Raw genomic sequence first — 14,203 nt, forward strand, 5'->3', positions numbered from 1 at the left:
AGTAGGGAGTGTGCAGGAGGCAGCCAATCAATGATTCTCTCCCCTCACTGATGTTTCTCTCTCCCTTCCTCTCTGAAAAAACAAAAACAAAAAACAAACTCACAAAACAAGGTCACTTCTAAAGAGATTATGATCTGGGGACCGGAAAACTTACTTGAACATATTCTGAGTCTAAAGTTTTCTTGTAAAAATAGTCACAGAAACTGGTGGATGTTTTTTACGTACAACTCAATTTCTCTCATTTACAACATAAATCATTTAATGTAACATTTGCAACCTTAGAAAGGCAGACATATTTAATCCAAGTCAGTTTATAAATTCCAATTTCACATGGATTAAAAACTGCAGATAAATTAAGTCACAATAATATCCTGTACATGCATTAAGGCTGGTGACTGCTAAAGTCTCTTGGGTATCTACAAACAGGAAATCACACACAGATTACTGGGTCTGAAGAGTGTCTACATCATTAAAAAAATCTTGCTTTTTTTTTTTTTTTTGGTGATACAGATTTCAACAGTAACTCTGGAAAACTGTGAAAAATGTTGTTTAAAAATATATATGTATATACTACTGCACAGTTTCAAAGATGTGATTCATAAATAATGTTGGTTGCACTGATTAATTTTATAACAATTACCGTACTTCCAAGGTGATGCGAACACGCAGTGACTTACACTCAATGTTAGGCACTAGTCATACCCTTCAGGCGTACTACAGTCTCATGGTAGCTGTATTGTACATATATATTTTTAAATGTATGCATTTATACAAACTGTGTATCGTATGCATGGGATTTCAGAAATGTACACATCACTGTTATATAATACACGCATCAGTGTTGCACACACTGGGGTAAGTTTTAGTGCAGGGAGTCTCATTGCATTGCGTTCTATGCGTTCAATCTAGTACACAATTTGTCAGCTCTTCAGATTATTTTTCCAGTACATTCCTCATTAGATCGTGGGTCCGAGTTTCCATTTGTAATTGGAAAGTTTCCAGAAATATCTGTTTTAACCAAACCTCTCTTTCCAGGCACAACTCTGCACATAAGTCTGATCTGTGTAGAGCAGTCACAAATCCCACATGTTGATCAGGAATGCATTTGATTACATTGTGATAAAGGGTGGCATCCGTTCAGGACACGGAAGGATAGGTCAGTTGACTTGTGCTGAACGGCTAAGGAAATATGTCTCCAAACAGAAAGACATAATAATGGACAGTACATGTTGAAACAGGAGAGTCACTAGAAGGACAGACATGAAGCTGTGAACAGTGGTTGCTTGGGGGTGGGGGGAGATTGGGGTGGGACTTACTACTTCTACTTTCTACGTTTCCATGTTGTCTGAATTTTTACATTGAAGCATGTATTGCTCTTATAATCAGAAAATGCAAGAAATATATTTCTACTTTGAACAAAACTAAATAAAAGGAACAGTTATGAATGACTTTCACACGCAACAAGAAGAAGTTGGCTCCTTACCATAATCATCTCTTCCAAGCTAACACACACTGCCCCATCGTGCTCCACGATGAAACGAAAGGCCACCCCCACCACGACAGGTTTTGTTGGGAAACATGGTCTTCAAAACACTGATAAAACGCCAGAGGCCACCTGTGTGTGTAGATGGGGCTTCACGGTAGCACACCACGTGGATACCGCATAGGCCTGCAGCTTTAAGATGGACGAGGCCAGCAGAGCACCTGGGGATGCACCTGAGGGTCACCCCTTATGTGAGAGTTTGAACATTTCAGCGGAATTCAGCAAGAGCAAGCAGAACTAAACCTCAGTCCTCCAAACAAACAAACAAACAAAAACACCCCACACACCAGTTCACAATTTCTTAAGTTAGACTGAAATTCCCAACACGAATGGGATCATGAACTCCACCCACAAGGACTAGCGAGAGGGTGTGACAAACCCCTCGGCTGGATAAAAGTAAAACAAACTCTGTGAGCAGTGCAGATGCTTGAAGGCCAAAGCCAAATGCCAATTTCATAAGCCCTTCACTTGCTCTTTCTAAGTTAATTTCGGGTCACCATGCGCACAGATCAATCATTTGTACAGTTTTGAAAGAGTGCTGAGAGCTAGGGAATTACAGCAATCTTACTTCCACTATCCAACAGGCTGACAATGTCAACATCGAAACTGGACCAACTGACCGTTGGTGAGAGCACACGAGTATCTGTTATAAATGCTGGGCGCCACCGCCCCCTGGAGAAAGGGTGGGGGAGCTCCGTAAACCGCACCGAGGTCTTTCTCAGACCAGCCTGGTGCAATATGGTCAAGTGAGAGGCCTCAGGGACATTGTTTTTGTTTTTAAAATATGGCAAAGTACATCCTTTTTTCCCCCAGAAGTTTTTCTTTTTAAGCAATAATTTTATATCCAAATATATTTAATAAGAAGACTAAATCTAGGACATGACAGGGGACTATAAAATAAACAAGTTTCAGACAAAAACTGTAAACAGGTGTCAAAAAATTAAAATGTAAACTTAATAAAAAAAAGAAAAGAGTTAAGGGCGAGACGTAAACATACCAAACACAGAGGACATGAGCGTGACGTTCTGGGGTCGCTACCCCAAACAGCACCCTGTGCAGTAAGCAGCCAGCTAACCAGAGCCCCACACGTACCCCCGTTCAAAATGCATTAACGTGGCACATTCTGCAGGAGGCGTGAGAGCATCAGACACCATCAGGAGCACGAGGCTCTCAGCCCGATAAGCAACACACACAGGCTCCCAGTGAAGGGGCAATCGGGGTAGCGTCCTGATTTGGCCAAGACGTTTGTAAGAAAGCTATCGTGGAAAGAAAAGGCTTAAAAAATCGCCACATTTAAAAGGCTGAGAAGTGCCGCAAGGCTCCCCAGCCGCGTGCCACAGAGGCAGGAAGAAGAAACACCGGTGCTGGGCGGGCTTGTTGCAGGTGCAGGAGGTTCCAGTTCCTGACTGGGCTCCCAAACGCAGCCGTGGCTGCCTGAGCGCTGGCTGGCTCGCTTCCAAAAGCACCGAGTTCTCGCCGAACATCTGCGCCACGTTCAGACCACGATGGGGGCAGGGCAGTGGATCCATTTGCTCACCACGCATTTAGCTGATGATAAAGTTGGATGGAGGGGGCGAGTAGTAAATGAAAGGCAGGGCATTTGGTAACATGCAACCTAGTAAACATCCAGCAAAACGTGACTGACTTTCATTATTCAATTACCCATGAACACGGACAACCAGAGGGTAAGTGGGGATCGTCTATCAACACTGAAAGTCATCAACAACGTGAGGACTAGGTCGTCTTCACTGGCAGTCAGGCTGTTGGTGTGCTGCGTGTGCTGCACCTGTGAACTCACAGCGAGATTTTGGTTGAATGTTCTAAAAAGTCATGGTTTAGCTTTGAAGTAGAAAGTGTGTGTGTGTGTGTGTGTGTGTGTGTGTGTAAGTGTATTTCCTCTAATCAGAAACCTCTGATCACTTTGTCTAGCCTGGGATTATGGAAACTAGACAAAGAAAATAGGTTTTAAGAGCTGTGCATCTTACACACACAGGCTGCTGCTTGTACACCCACACATACAGGCACACATGCCCTGGGAAAAGACCATTGTTCGAGGCTGAGAAAATATTCACTGGATTTTGATAAATGCTGTGGCTGGGAATGTCAGTAGCACAGTGTCCAGAAACATTGAGCCGTCCGCGGAGGTGGGAGCACAGTGCGGCCGCAGGGCGCGGTCCCTACGGCAGGTGGGCGCTGTTCCGCAGCCAGTGCAGGCCCTGCTGGGAGTACTGGACCAGGTGCTCCATGCTGCTGTGCAGGGTGACCGGCCCCATGAGCAGATCCAGGTCGTTGAAGAACTCTAGGGGACAGACAGAGTGGTTAGAGTGCCACACACGCTACGTGTGCTACCCTGGGACCCAAGTGACTTAAGAAGAAACTCCGCTCGTGGCCCTAAATAAGCAAGTTTCTCTGTTCCATCATGGGCTTCAGCATCCCACTGAACAGAAGGAAACACAAAGGTACAGAACTCAGACTTTTATCCACATAGTCACTCTATGGGCAATTTTTAATTCAAATGAATAACATTTACTTAGCCCAGGGGTGGGGAACCTCATTTCTGCCAAGGGCCATTTGGATACTGATACCATCATTCTCTGGCCACACAAAGTTATCAACTTAAAAATCAGCCTGCTGCGTTTAATAAACTCACCCCTAATGCCTTGGCAGGGCCAGACCAAATGATTTTGCCGGCCTTATAGGGCCCGAGGGCCGGATGTCCCCCCACCCCTCCTCGACTTAGCCAAACAGCAGAAAACCTGACTTCCTCAGGACATTCTCCTGGAGCAGCAATACTTCCCACTCTGGACGTGGGCTGTGTCTCTGTCGCCCTCCCCCTCGACCCAGCTGTGGCGTGTGCTGCACTGACACGAGTCCCATGGAGGAGGCTCCAGGCTCCAGGCAGCAAGTCAGAGGCAGTCCTGAAACAGCTCCCAGTCCTTGGACTTTCTCTGGGCTGGTCCTTTCATTAAACATGTACTATGTGCCAAGGTCCTGTGCTAGGTGCAGCAGGGTAGATAGGGAGTGTACCAAGAGATCACAGCTGAGTGGCCGGGAGAGACAAGTACATTCACAGGGCTGCTATGCCATCGTCGTAACTGGATCACGGAGCAACACTCCTTCAAAAGAAGTGCCTGGGAGACATTTTCAGAGGTGCCCATATGCATACATGCTGAACGAGGGCCTGCTGGGAGGCCAGGGAGGGCTGAGGGAGACACCGGGTCCAGGTGGCTGGGAAGGTAGCCACGCAGGGACCGGAGCAGAACCGGGAGGGGAGCTGGTCAGAAAAACAATACTGACTTCCCGTTAGACATGTGCCCCTGGGCCCTCACGGAGGAGCCGTCGAGTAGGCCGCTGCCAGTGCAAGAGCTGGCCTGCTCAGGGTGTCCCAAACTGGCCACACACATTTTTATACATTTGTCCTTCTGTTTTGTCTACTTGGGACACCCTTCCCACTCCATCTCGGCTACTCAACTACTATTTGCTTTTCAAAATCCTGTTCCATACCGGCTTCCCAGTGGGTTTTCAGGGTCAGCACCTCTGGGCTGCACGTCATGCGCTACCTGGCTTTCTCATCAGTTTCATGAGCTCAGGCCCCATTGCCTATCCATGCTGTAACTTCCTTGTCACATTGTGGACAGCCTGGTCTTGTCCTCAGAGGCTTTACGCTGTCATGGCACCAAATGTGCATTCAATGACTGGGAAGTGACCTCGGATTTGCACGTTCACCCGAGTAGTAAGTTGGTATAATCATTTGGGAGAAAAATTAACAATATATATACCAAGATATCTATATATATATAAAAGCCAAGTGACTGGAACGACCGGTCACTATGAAGCATACTGTGGCAGCCCACCAGCCCGATCAGGGCCCTGATCTGCCTCCCATCCTCCCTGGGCCCCTCCCTCCTGCCGGCCCAACCCTGATCAGCCCCCATCGGGGCGGGTGGCCTGACTCCACCCATGCATGAATTCATGCACCAGGCCTCTAGTATAACAATATAGATCTTAAAAGAATGTATACCTGTTGACCCCAAAATTCTACTTCTGTAACTCCTTCCTATGAAAATAATAAAAAATATGGAAAAGGACTTATGCAAAATTATTTATCATAACCTTATTTGTAATAGTGGAAAAAATTGGAAATAACCTAAATGTCCAACAACAGGGGGATGGCCTAAGAAATCATACTTTATGATTGTATAACCACTGTTCTGACAATATTATAGAACCAACATAAAGGGTGTTTTTGAACTAGTTAGTAACATGAGAAAATTCCTGATATACTATTAAACAACAACAAAACAAAACAGGACATAACACTGTAGATATACTATGACCTTATTTTGGTAAAAATCACACATATTTGGAGGAGACTAGAAGAGACTTCAGTAGAATGTTAACAGTAATTATTTCTTGGTGGTACGATTACTGATGATATAAAAATCTTTTTTCCCTCTACAACAGTTTTCTGTACTTTATAAATTTAGCCACAATAAACATGCGCTCTGTTTATAATCAGTAAAAAAAAAATTTAAAAAGAAATGGAACTTATTGCTTCATGTAAACACTTTTTTTTCAGTTGTAAGCAGCTATCACTTAAAAAGCCAGTAACATTCACACTCATTAATTCATTCATTCAATGTTTCAGACCTCAACCGTGTTCTGGGCTCAGTGCAGATCTTAGGAATACAAAGTTGGATGAAACAGAGTCTATCTTCAAGGAGCTCACTATCAGCAGGGAAAAGAACATGTGTGCGCACATCTATATCTGTATCTACAGATCTGTATCTTTGCACATTACTTGTGTCTTTATCATCTCTACTAGAGGCCCGGTGCATGAATTTGTGCACAGGTGGGGTCCGGCTGGCCTGTCCTGATCAGGGCTGACCCTGATCAGGGGCAGGGCCAGCTGGGGGGAGGGGCTGCGGGTGGTTGGCTGGCTGCCCCCCTCCCCCCCTGTCAAACTCCAGGTCGAGGGGACAATTTGCATATTAGCCTTTTATTATATAGGATGTGGAATCTTCCACAGTGAAGATAAAGGTGGGTTAAGGCCCGAGTGAGGGGAGAGGTCGGGAAGTTTCACGCAGTAGGTGACAGCTTCTAGGATTTCTTCTTCGGTAAATGATGACAACTTGTGTGGTGACGCTCAAGGTCAGGTTGTCTCCCTGAGCTGTGGTAGAGCCATGCACACACACCCCAAAGGCACACACCTCGGTTTTCCTTGGCCAGGTTGTCTGCCATCTCCCAGTAGTCGTAGCTGTGGAGAATGCTGTTGGTGATGCTGACGTGATTGGCTGCCATCTGGTGGATGCGCTGTGGGATGCTGACGATGGTCGAAGGGGACAGGGCGCTGGTATTGGAGAGGCTCCCCTGAGATCCCACGGAGCTGGTGGGGGAGGGGTTGGGGGACATGGGGGATGGGGTTCCAGTGCTCCTGGAAGGGAAGAGCAAGAAAAGCAAGGTGGAGAGGCTGGTTCCCGGTGAGGCGGGCCAGTCCCAGGGTACCGTAAGGGAAGTAGCACACTGCCCAACACCAGGTAGTAACTCGTTTATCACCTTTACTTTGGAAAAATGAACTCACATATGTAATAACTTAATCAATAAAGAAATTAAAAAAAATAAAATGCTGAATGAGAAAAAAAACAAAATGCTGAATGGAAAAAAAGAAAAAAAAAGAAAAAAAGGAAAAATGAACTTACTTTCCACCGGCTCCCCATGGAGATGGGGCTTGGGCAGCTTTAGATGAATTCTGCAGGAAAATAGAAACATGGACAGTGAGCCATCTGCGTAGGCTTACAGAGCTGACAATAACATGCTCTCAGGTGATGGCTGAGATCAGTAATGGCTGACATTGCAGAGAAAATGCAGATTCCCAGAAATGAATCTGGGAAGTCGCAAATCCTAGGCTACTGGCTCCCTCTCTGAAACCCAGTGGGGACAGCTGCCTGGCCTGCTGGGTCCCACAATCGGCCAAAGCCAAGAGCTTATCCTGTAGCCTGGGATTTCATGCACCAAATGCAATGTATCAAATTAAATCATAATCCACAGGGTCTGCTGAATCCTGAGACAGTTTAATTTTTTCACCTGAAACTAGCTTAATTTTTCTGAAAAAGAAAAAAGACCAGACCTCCCGTCGCCCATGAGAACACCTCATATTGAAATGTAGGGCATATCTGCAGGAACCGTTGGCATACATTTAATGCCTGGAAACATGAGACATCAACTTGTATTATTTTAACTTATGAGACTTAAAAGTATTTCTCTTAAAGAAAGTTCCTCTTGAATATTTCTAAAAGGACAGATTTAAATATATTTCCTTGACAGGTAGGGTGTTCAAAAATTCTGATTTCCTGAATATCCTGACTGGGGAGGATATGTTTCCCAAGCCAGTTGTCTGCATCGGGCATTTACAAGAAGTTCTGCCTTTGGTGAGGGAAGTTCCTAAACGTACAGACAGACCCTCTCTGAGAGCCAACGATGACTTCTGGGACTTCCCTCAATGGCTGGTTAGAGGGAAGAGGTCTCTATACACTGGTGAGAGCTTCCCTCCGTCCCTGGCCTGTTAGAGGGAAGAGGTCTATATATGCTGGTGTGAGTTTCCCCCATCCCTGGCCTGTTAGAGGGAAGAGGTCTCTATACGCTGGTGTGAGCTTCCCTCTGTCCCTGGCCTGTTAGAGGGTTAAGAAGTCTCTACAATACTGATGTGAGTTTTCCTTCCCGAGACAAGAAAACAGCCTTGGCCTGGTTCCCTAGACACAAAGCATTGCTTTTGGTTAAAAAGTACTTTACGAAGTGGTGACTGAGTTTTAGACTCTAGTGGGGGTGCTATCAAGATGGTAGAAATGGCCTTGAATGTGGCAACTGTCAGTTGCCTTCAGGCCTCTTCCATGACCACCAGGCCCCGTGACTGTTAAAACACGAGGGAACAAAGTCCTCTGTTCAGACAGCTCTGTACCGATAAAGCAGTCATTACGGACAATTTGTCAGTGTTACCTGAAGGTCCATGATCGTGGAACTTTAAGGAGCATTTAAAAAGCCTTTGATTAAGGGTGCCTACCGGGAACTCCTGGAGGGGAAACTCTGCTTTTAAGTGTGTCCTCTCTGCATGCGCATACACTCAGGACTGTATACGGACATTAAAAACTTCTTGTATTCCTTCAAGTTCTGTGGTAACCACTGTGGCCTACAGAGTTCAGACTCCTTCTCAGTGAAGCATTTTTCTTGACTGTAATAACTCTCGTTAGTATTAGTTCTTAGATTCTAACATTTTTAAAATGACTTATCTTGACCTTAGGTGCCCAAAATAAAGGGAAAGGCTTAACGTTAGCCAAGACTGTTCCCTTCTTGGCTTAGCACCTGGTTACCCCTCAGGCACGACCAGGAAGGGGGTGGCGCGCTGCATACAGCCCGCGGGCCCCACTCAGCCTGGTCACCAGAGATAATCTCTAAGCGGGGCTGGGGATAAAGGGTCTAAACGGTGGTGCATGGGTTGGTGGAGGTAGAGGTGGTGTAATTTCTTGTTCCTATAGACAGACAGTAAAGAGGCCCCAAATCTCAAATTAATTATTACTTCAAGTCTACATCACAAAAGTGTTTTTGTTTTATTTTCCCAGTGAAAATGACTTCATTTGCTGAGATAGATAAAAGTTCTATCTTTGTGTCTACATATTGCTAGTGCCTCTGAGTTCCAACAAGCCATTTCTTACCATTTTAAATAACACCGTCATCAATAATTAAAGTAGCTACTGGAATTAGCTAAGATGTTCTAAGTAGTTACTTCCAAAAGGAAGCAGCTCGAGGTGCACATGAGGAATCTACGTGAAATACCAAGATGCATTTCCTACGACACGGAAGTGGGAACTCAATCTCCTTTCCCTGGGGGCCATCGGAACGCCCGGGCTCCAGGCAGGGGGCTCTCAAGGCCATGCTCAGCCCTGCGCACCACGGACATGTCACAAATGGGTCAGAAGGCTCCTGAATTCTCCTCAAAGCAATGGATCCTGTCCTCAAAACGTCCCTGGTAGGGAGACAACTAAATACGGGGAACCATGTCCCCCGATAGCCAGACAGTACCTTGAAATAGTCGATAAGTGCTTTTGAATACTTGACAGCGTGATCTCTTTTGAGTCGAAACATCCGCCAGTACAGGAGAGCCAGGCATCGGTAACTGCAGGGAAGAAGAGAGATGAGCCCTGCAGGCACGAGTGTGTCCTGTGCAAACAAGACTTTTCAAAAATCTTTTTTTGTTGTTAATCTGCACCCGAGGATATTTTTCCACTGATTTTTAGGGAGAGTGGAAGAGAGAGGGAAAGACAGAGAAACATCGATGTGAGAGAAACACATCGATTGGTCGCCTCCTGCCTGAGCCCTGACCAGGGCCTGGGCAGGGGAGGAGCCTGGAACCAAGGTATGTGTCCTTGACTGGAATCGAACCCAGGACACTTTGGTCTGCAGGCCAACGTTCTATCCACTGAGCCAAACCGGTGAGGGCTCAAAAAATCTTCTTGTTCCAAGTACTCAATATTTATATCCTGATTATATATACAATATACATACATACATGTCTGTAAGTGTCTGATCTTCCTTTTGTTCAGAAGGTATACCTCACAATTTCAAGGGGTTACTCCATAAATGCATTTGCCATCAGATCAGCGGTTCTCAACCTGTGGGTCGTGACCCCTTTGGGGGTCGAACGACCCTTTCACAGGGGTAGCCTAAGACCATCCTGCATATCAGATATTTACATTACGATTCATAACGGTAGCAAAATTACAGTTATGAAGTAGAAACAAAAATAATTTTATGGTTGGGGGTCACAACATGAGGAACTGTATTTAAAGGGCCAGAAGGTTGGGAACCACTGCATCAGATCATTTAATAATAGCTTTATTGCTTTGTTGGGGTACGGGGCTGGCCATTTCTTCTGCCACCACTAGAGGACAGTGTCTCTCCACGGAGGAGTGAGGAAGCTGTAGCTCATAGCTTTCACTGCTTAAGGGGAGTTTTGGGGCAGAGTGACCTCACTCTGATCTCCCTCTGACACCCTGGACTTCCCGCACCAGCAGTGTTGCTGAAAGAATAACCATCCACCTGCTTTTATTCCTTTACCTTTAAACTATTTTACTCAATTGCAATTAGTTCAAATAAAGGAACAGATACGTGTTTTTATAAACAGTAAAAACTCTATGCTCAGAATAGTTAACATTTTATTTTATATATTTTATTATTTACATATTAGTAACCTTCTATAATGCCAATTATTAATCATCATTCATTTATTAACCCTAATATGAAATTTAAAGTTTGAAAAGAGTGCAGAAAGCATTTCTGAGATATGCTTGGTGCTTTCCACTCATAATTACTGGCTAACTCGGGTGTGGTGTTGACCTGGGAGATTACCAACATACCCAATACAATATAATGGTCTCTTCTTAGCAGATCAAACTCCAAATGATGTGATGATGCTAAACTATGTGAGGCCCTCTTTTTTCATGTATGTTGCTGTTATTTATTTATTTATTTATTTATTTTTGAGGCTCAATTGTCCACCGCAGATCAGGCAAGTAAACCTTTGGGGGCAAACATTTTGGATCCCTGTCACAGAAGGAACAAATAGAGAGGTGTCTTGTGATTTGTGGGCGTGGGAGGAGGTGTACTGAGAAGATGTCACAGGGAAATTACTATTATAATCACATATTCATTATTAGTGTAATCGTTATAGAAATAAAAACCTATTAATGTTGGTTAACATTTTACAAGGAAAGCTTTTATTATCAAAGTGTAATGAGCCGCTCCTCACTTTAATGTGTTGAGGACTTGAATGCGTCATCTTCATTCACTCAGACTAATCCCATGTGTAAAGAGATAGATGAATTATTTTGATTGCAACTAAAATGTTCAACACAAGAGAAATTACATTTGGCACAATTCACATTCAAATCATTAAAACACAAACCTACCTGGTTTTAAAACACACACACACACACAGGAAAAGCTATCCTTGCCTAATGGACCTGTTGATTTTCAATACCTGAGTAGGCACCTCCTGGCTGCATAGCAGCAAGCAAAGCAATGGGTGGGCTCTCCCTGGCCACCTGTGGACTTGCATTTGATTTTGTATGTCAGAGGCACTAGAAAAACATTATGCTCCAGCACCTGGTTTACCAATGACCATACACAGGCTGGGCAGGCTGTTTTAAGCCGGTATGATGCACTCACCATAACGCAGCCAGCTGTTTATCCTCTGGTGTGGCATTGGGGCCTGAGTGGGTCTTTAGTCTCATAGCATACCTAGAGGAAAAGAAAACAAAACCAAAGAAATTTTTAAAAGTTTTTATTAAATTTATTGGGGAGACATTGTTTAATAAAATTATATAAGTTTCAGGTATACAATCCTCTAATACATCATCTGTATATTGTACTGTGTGTTCAACAACCCACGTCAAGTCTCCTATCACCATTGAACCCCCCTTTCTCTATGTAATCACCATACTGTTTTCTGTGTCTATGGGTTTCTTTTTTGCTTAATCCACCTTTTTCACCCAGCCCTGCAACCCCCCTCCGTCTGACAGCTGTCAGTCTGTTCTCTATGAATCTGTTTCTATTTAGTTTATTTACTTTGTTCATTAGATTACACATATAAGTGAGATCATATGGTATTTATCTTTCTCTGACTCACTTATTTCACTTAGTGTAATACTCTCCAGGTCCATCCATGTTGTCACAAAAGGTAAGATTTCCTTCCTTTTTTATGGCCAAGTAGTGTCCCCTTGTGTAAATATACCATAGCTTTTTTTTTTTTAATCCACTCATCCACTGATGGGCACTTGGGCTGCTTCCAAATCTTGACTATTGTAAATAGCAATGCATTGAATATAGGGGCACATATTCTTTCGAATTAGTGTTTCAGGTTTCTTCGAATATATTCCCAGAAGTGGAATTGCTGGGTCACAAGGCAGTTCCAGTTGTAATTTTTTTTGGAGAAAACTCCATACTGCTTTCCATAGTGGCTGCACCAATCTGCATCCCCACCAACAGTGAACAAGGGTTCCCTTTTCTCCACATCTTCCACAATACTTGTTTGTTGATTTATTGGTGATAGCCTTTCTGACAGAAGGTGACATCTCATTGTGGTTTTAATTTGCATCTCTCTGATGATTAGTGACGTTGAGCATCTTTTCATATGTCTATTGGCCATCTGTATGTCTTTTTTGGAGAAGTGTCTATTCCGATCCTTTGGCCATTGTTTAATTGGACTGGTTGTTGTATTAGTGTTGAGTTGTCCGAGTTCTTTATAAATTTTGGAAATTAGTTCCTTCTCAGATGTATCATTGATGAATATGTTCTCCCATTCAGTAGGCTGTCTTTTCATTTTGTTGAGGGTTCCTTTTGCTGCACTAAAACTTCTTAGTTTGAAGTAGTCCCATTTGTTTACTTAATCTTTTGTTTCCCTTGCGTGAGGAGATATGTCAGAAAAAATATTGCTATGAGAAATGTCCAACATTTTACTGCCTATATTTTCTTCTAGGACTTTTATGGTTTCAAGTCTTACATTTAAGCCTTTACTCCATTTTGCATTTATTCTTGTGTATGGTGTAAGAAGGTGGCCTAGTTTCATTTTTTTTGCATGTATCTATTCAATTTTCCCAACACCATTTATTGAATAGACTATCTTTACCCCATTGTATGTTCTTTCTTCTTTTGTCAAATATTAATTGACTATAAAAATGTAGGTTTACTTCTGGGCTCTACTCTTTTCCTATGATCTATATGTCTGTTCTTATGCCAGTACCATGCTCATTTGATTACTATGGCCTTATACTATAGTTTGATATCAGATAGCATGCTTTCTCAAACTTTGTTCTTCTTTCTCAAGATTGCTATTCAGGTCTTTTGTGATTCCATATAAATTATTGGAATATTTGTTCTAGTTCTATGAAATATACCATTGGTATCTTGATAAAAATTGCACTGACTCTGTAGATTGCATTAGGTAGTATGGACATTTTAATGATGTTAATTTTTCCTATCTATGAACATGGTGTACATTTCAGCTTATTTGTATCTTCTTATAATTTTCTGAGCACAGGTCTTTTACATCCTTAGTTAAATTTATTCCTAAGTATTTTTTTGATGCAATTGTAAATGGGATTGTTTTCTTAGTTCCCCTCTCTGTTAATTATTGGTGTATAAAAATGCAACAGATTTCTAGGCATTTATTTTGTATCCTGCTACTTTACTGAATTCATTTCCCAGTTCTAGTAGTTTTTTTGGTGTTATCTTTAGAGTTCTCTATACTAGTACACAGTATCATGTCATTTGTAAATAATGACAGTTTTACATTTTCTTTTCCAATTTGGATGCCTTTTAATTCTTCTTATTGTCTGACTGCTGTGGCTAGGATTTCCAGTACTATGTTGAATAACAGAGGTGAAAGCAGACATCCCTGTCTTGTTCCAGATCTTAAGGGAAATGCTTTTAGTTTCAGTCCATTGAGTATGATGTTGGCTATAGATTTATTATATATGGCCTTTATTATGTTGAGTTATATTCACTCTATTCCCTCTTTAATGAGAGTTTTTATCATAAATCGTTGCTGGATGTTGTTCAATGCTTTTTCTCTATCTATTCATATGATTATGTGATTTTTATCCTTCATTT

General features: G+C 43.0%; 1 protein-coding gene across 1 annotated transcript in view; it reads right to left on the bottom strand.

Annotated features, from left to right (window-relative positions):
• Window positions 1–241: 241 nt before the first annotated feature.
• AFF3 (AF4/FMR2 family, member 3) overlaps window positions 242–14,203 on the bottom strand; it is a 420,422-nt gene continuing 406,460 nt past the window's right edge. The window contains exons 19-23 of the mRNA XM_014529775.1: window positions 11,762–11,833; window positions 9,617–9,710; window positions 7,243–7,292; window positions 6,754–6,977; window positions 242–3,842 (exon numbers count right to left, since the gene is read on the bottom strand). Coding sequence (XP_014385261.1) covers window positions 3,721–3,842; window positions 6,754–6,977; window positions 7,243–7,292; window positions 9,617–9,710; window positions 11,762–11,833 — 562 coding nt within the window. The 3' untranslated portion in view covers window positions 242–3,720. The remainder of the gene's footprint in view (window positions 3,843–6,753; window positions 6,978–7,242; window positions 7,293–9,616; window positions 9,711–11,761; window positions 11,834–14,203) is intronic.

Source organism: Myotis brandtii, unplaced genomic scaffold (assembly GCF_000412655.1).
Source record: "Myotis brandtii unplaced genomic scaffold, ASM41265v1 scaffold1169, whole genome shotgun sequence".
Classification (NCBI taxonomy): Eukaryota; Metazoa; Chordata; class Mammalia; order Chiroptera; family Vespertilionidae; genus Myotis; species Myotis brandtii.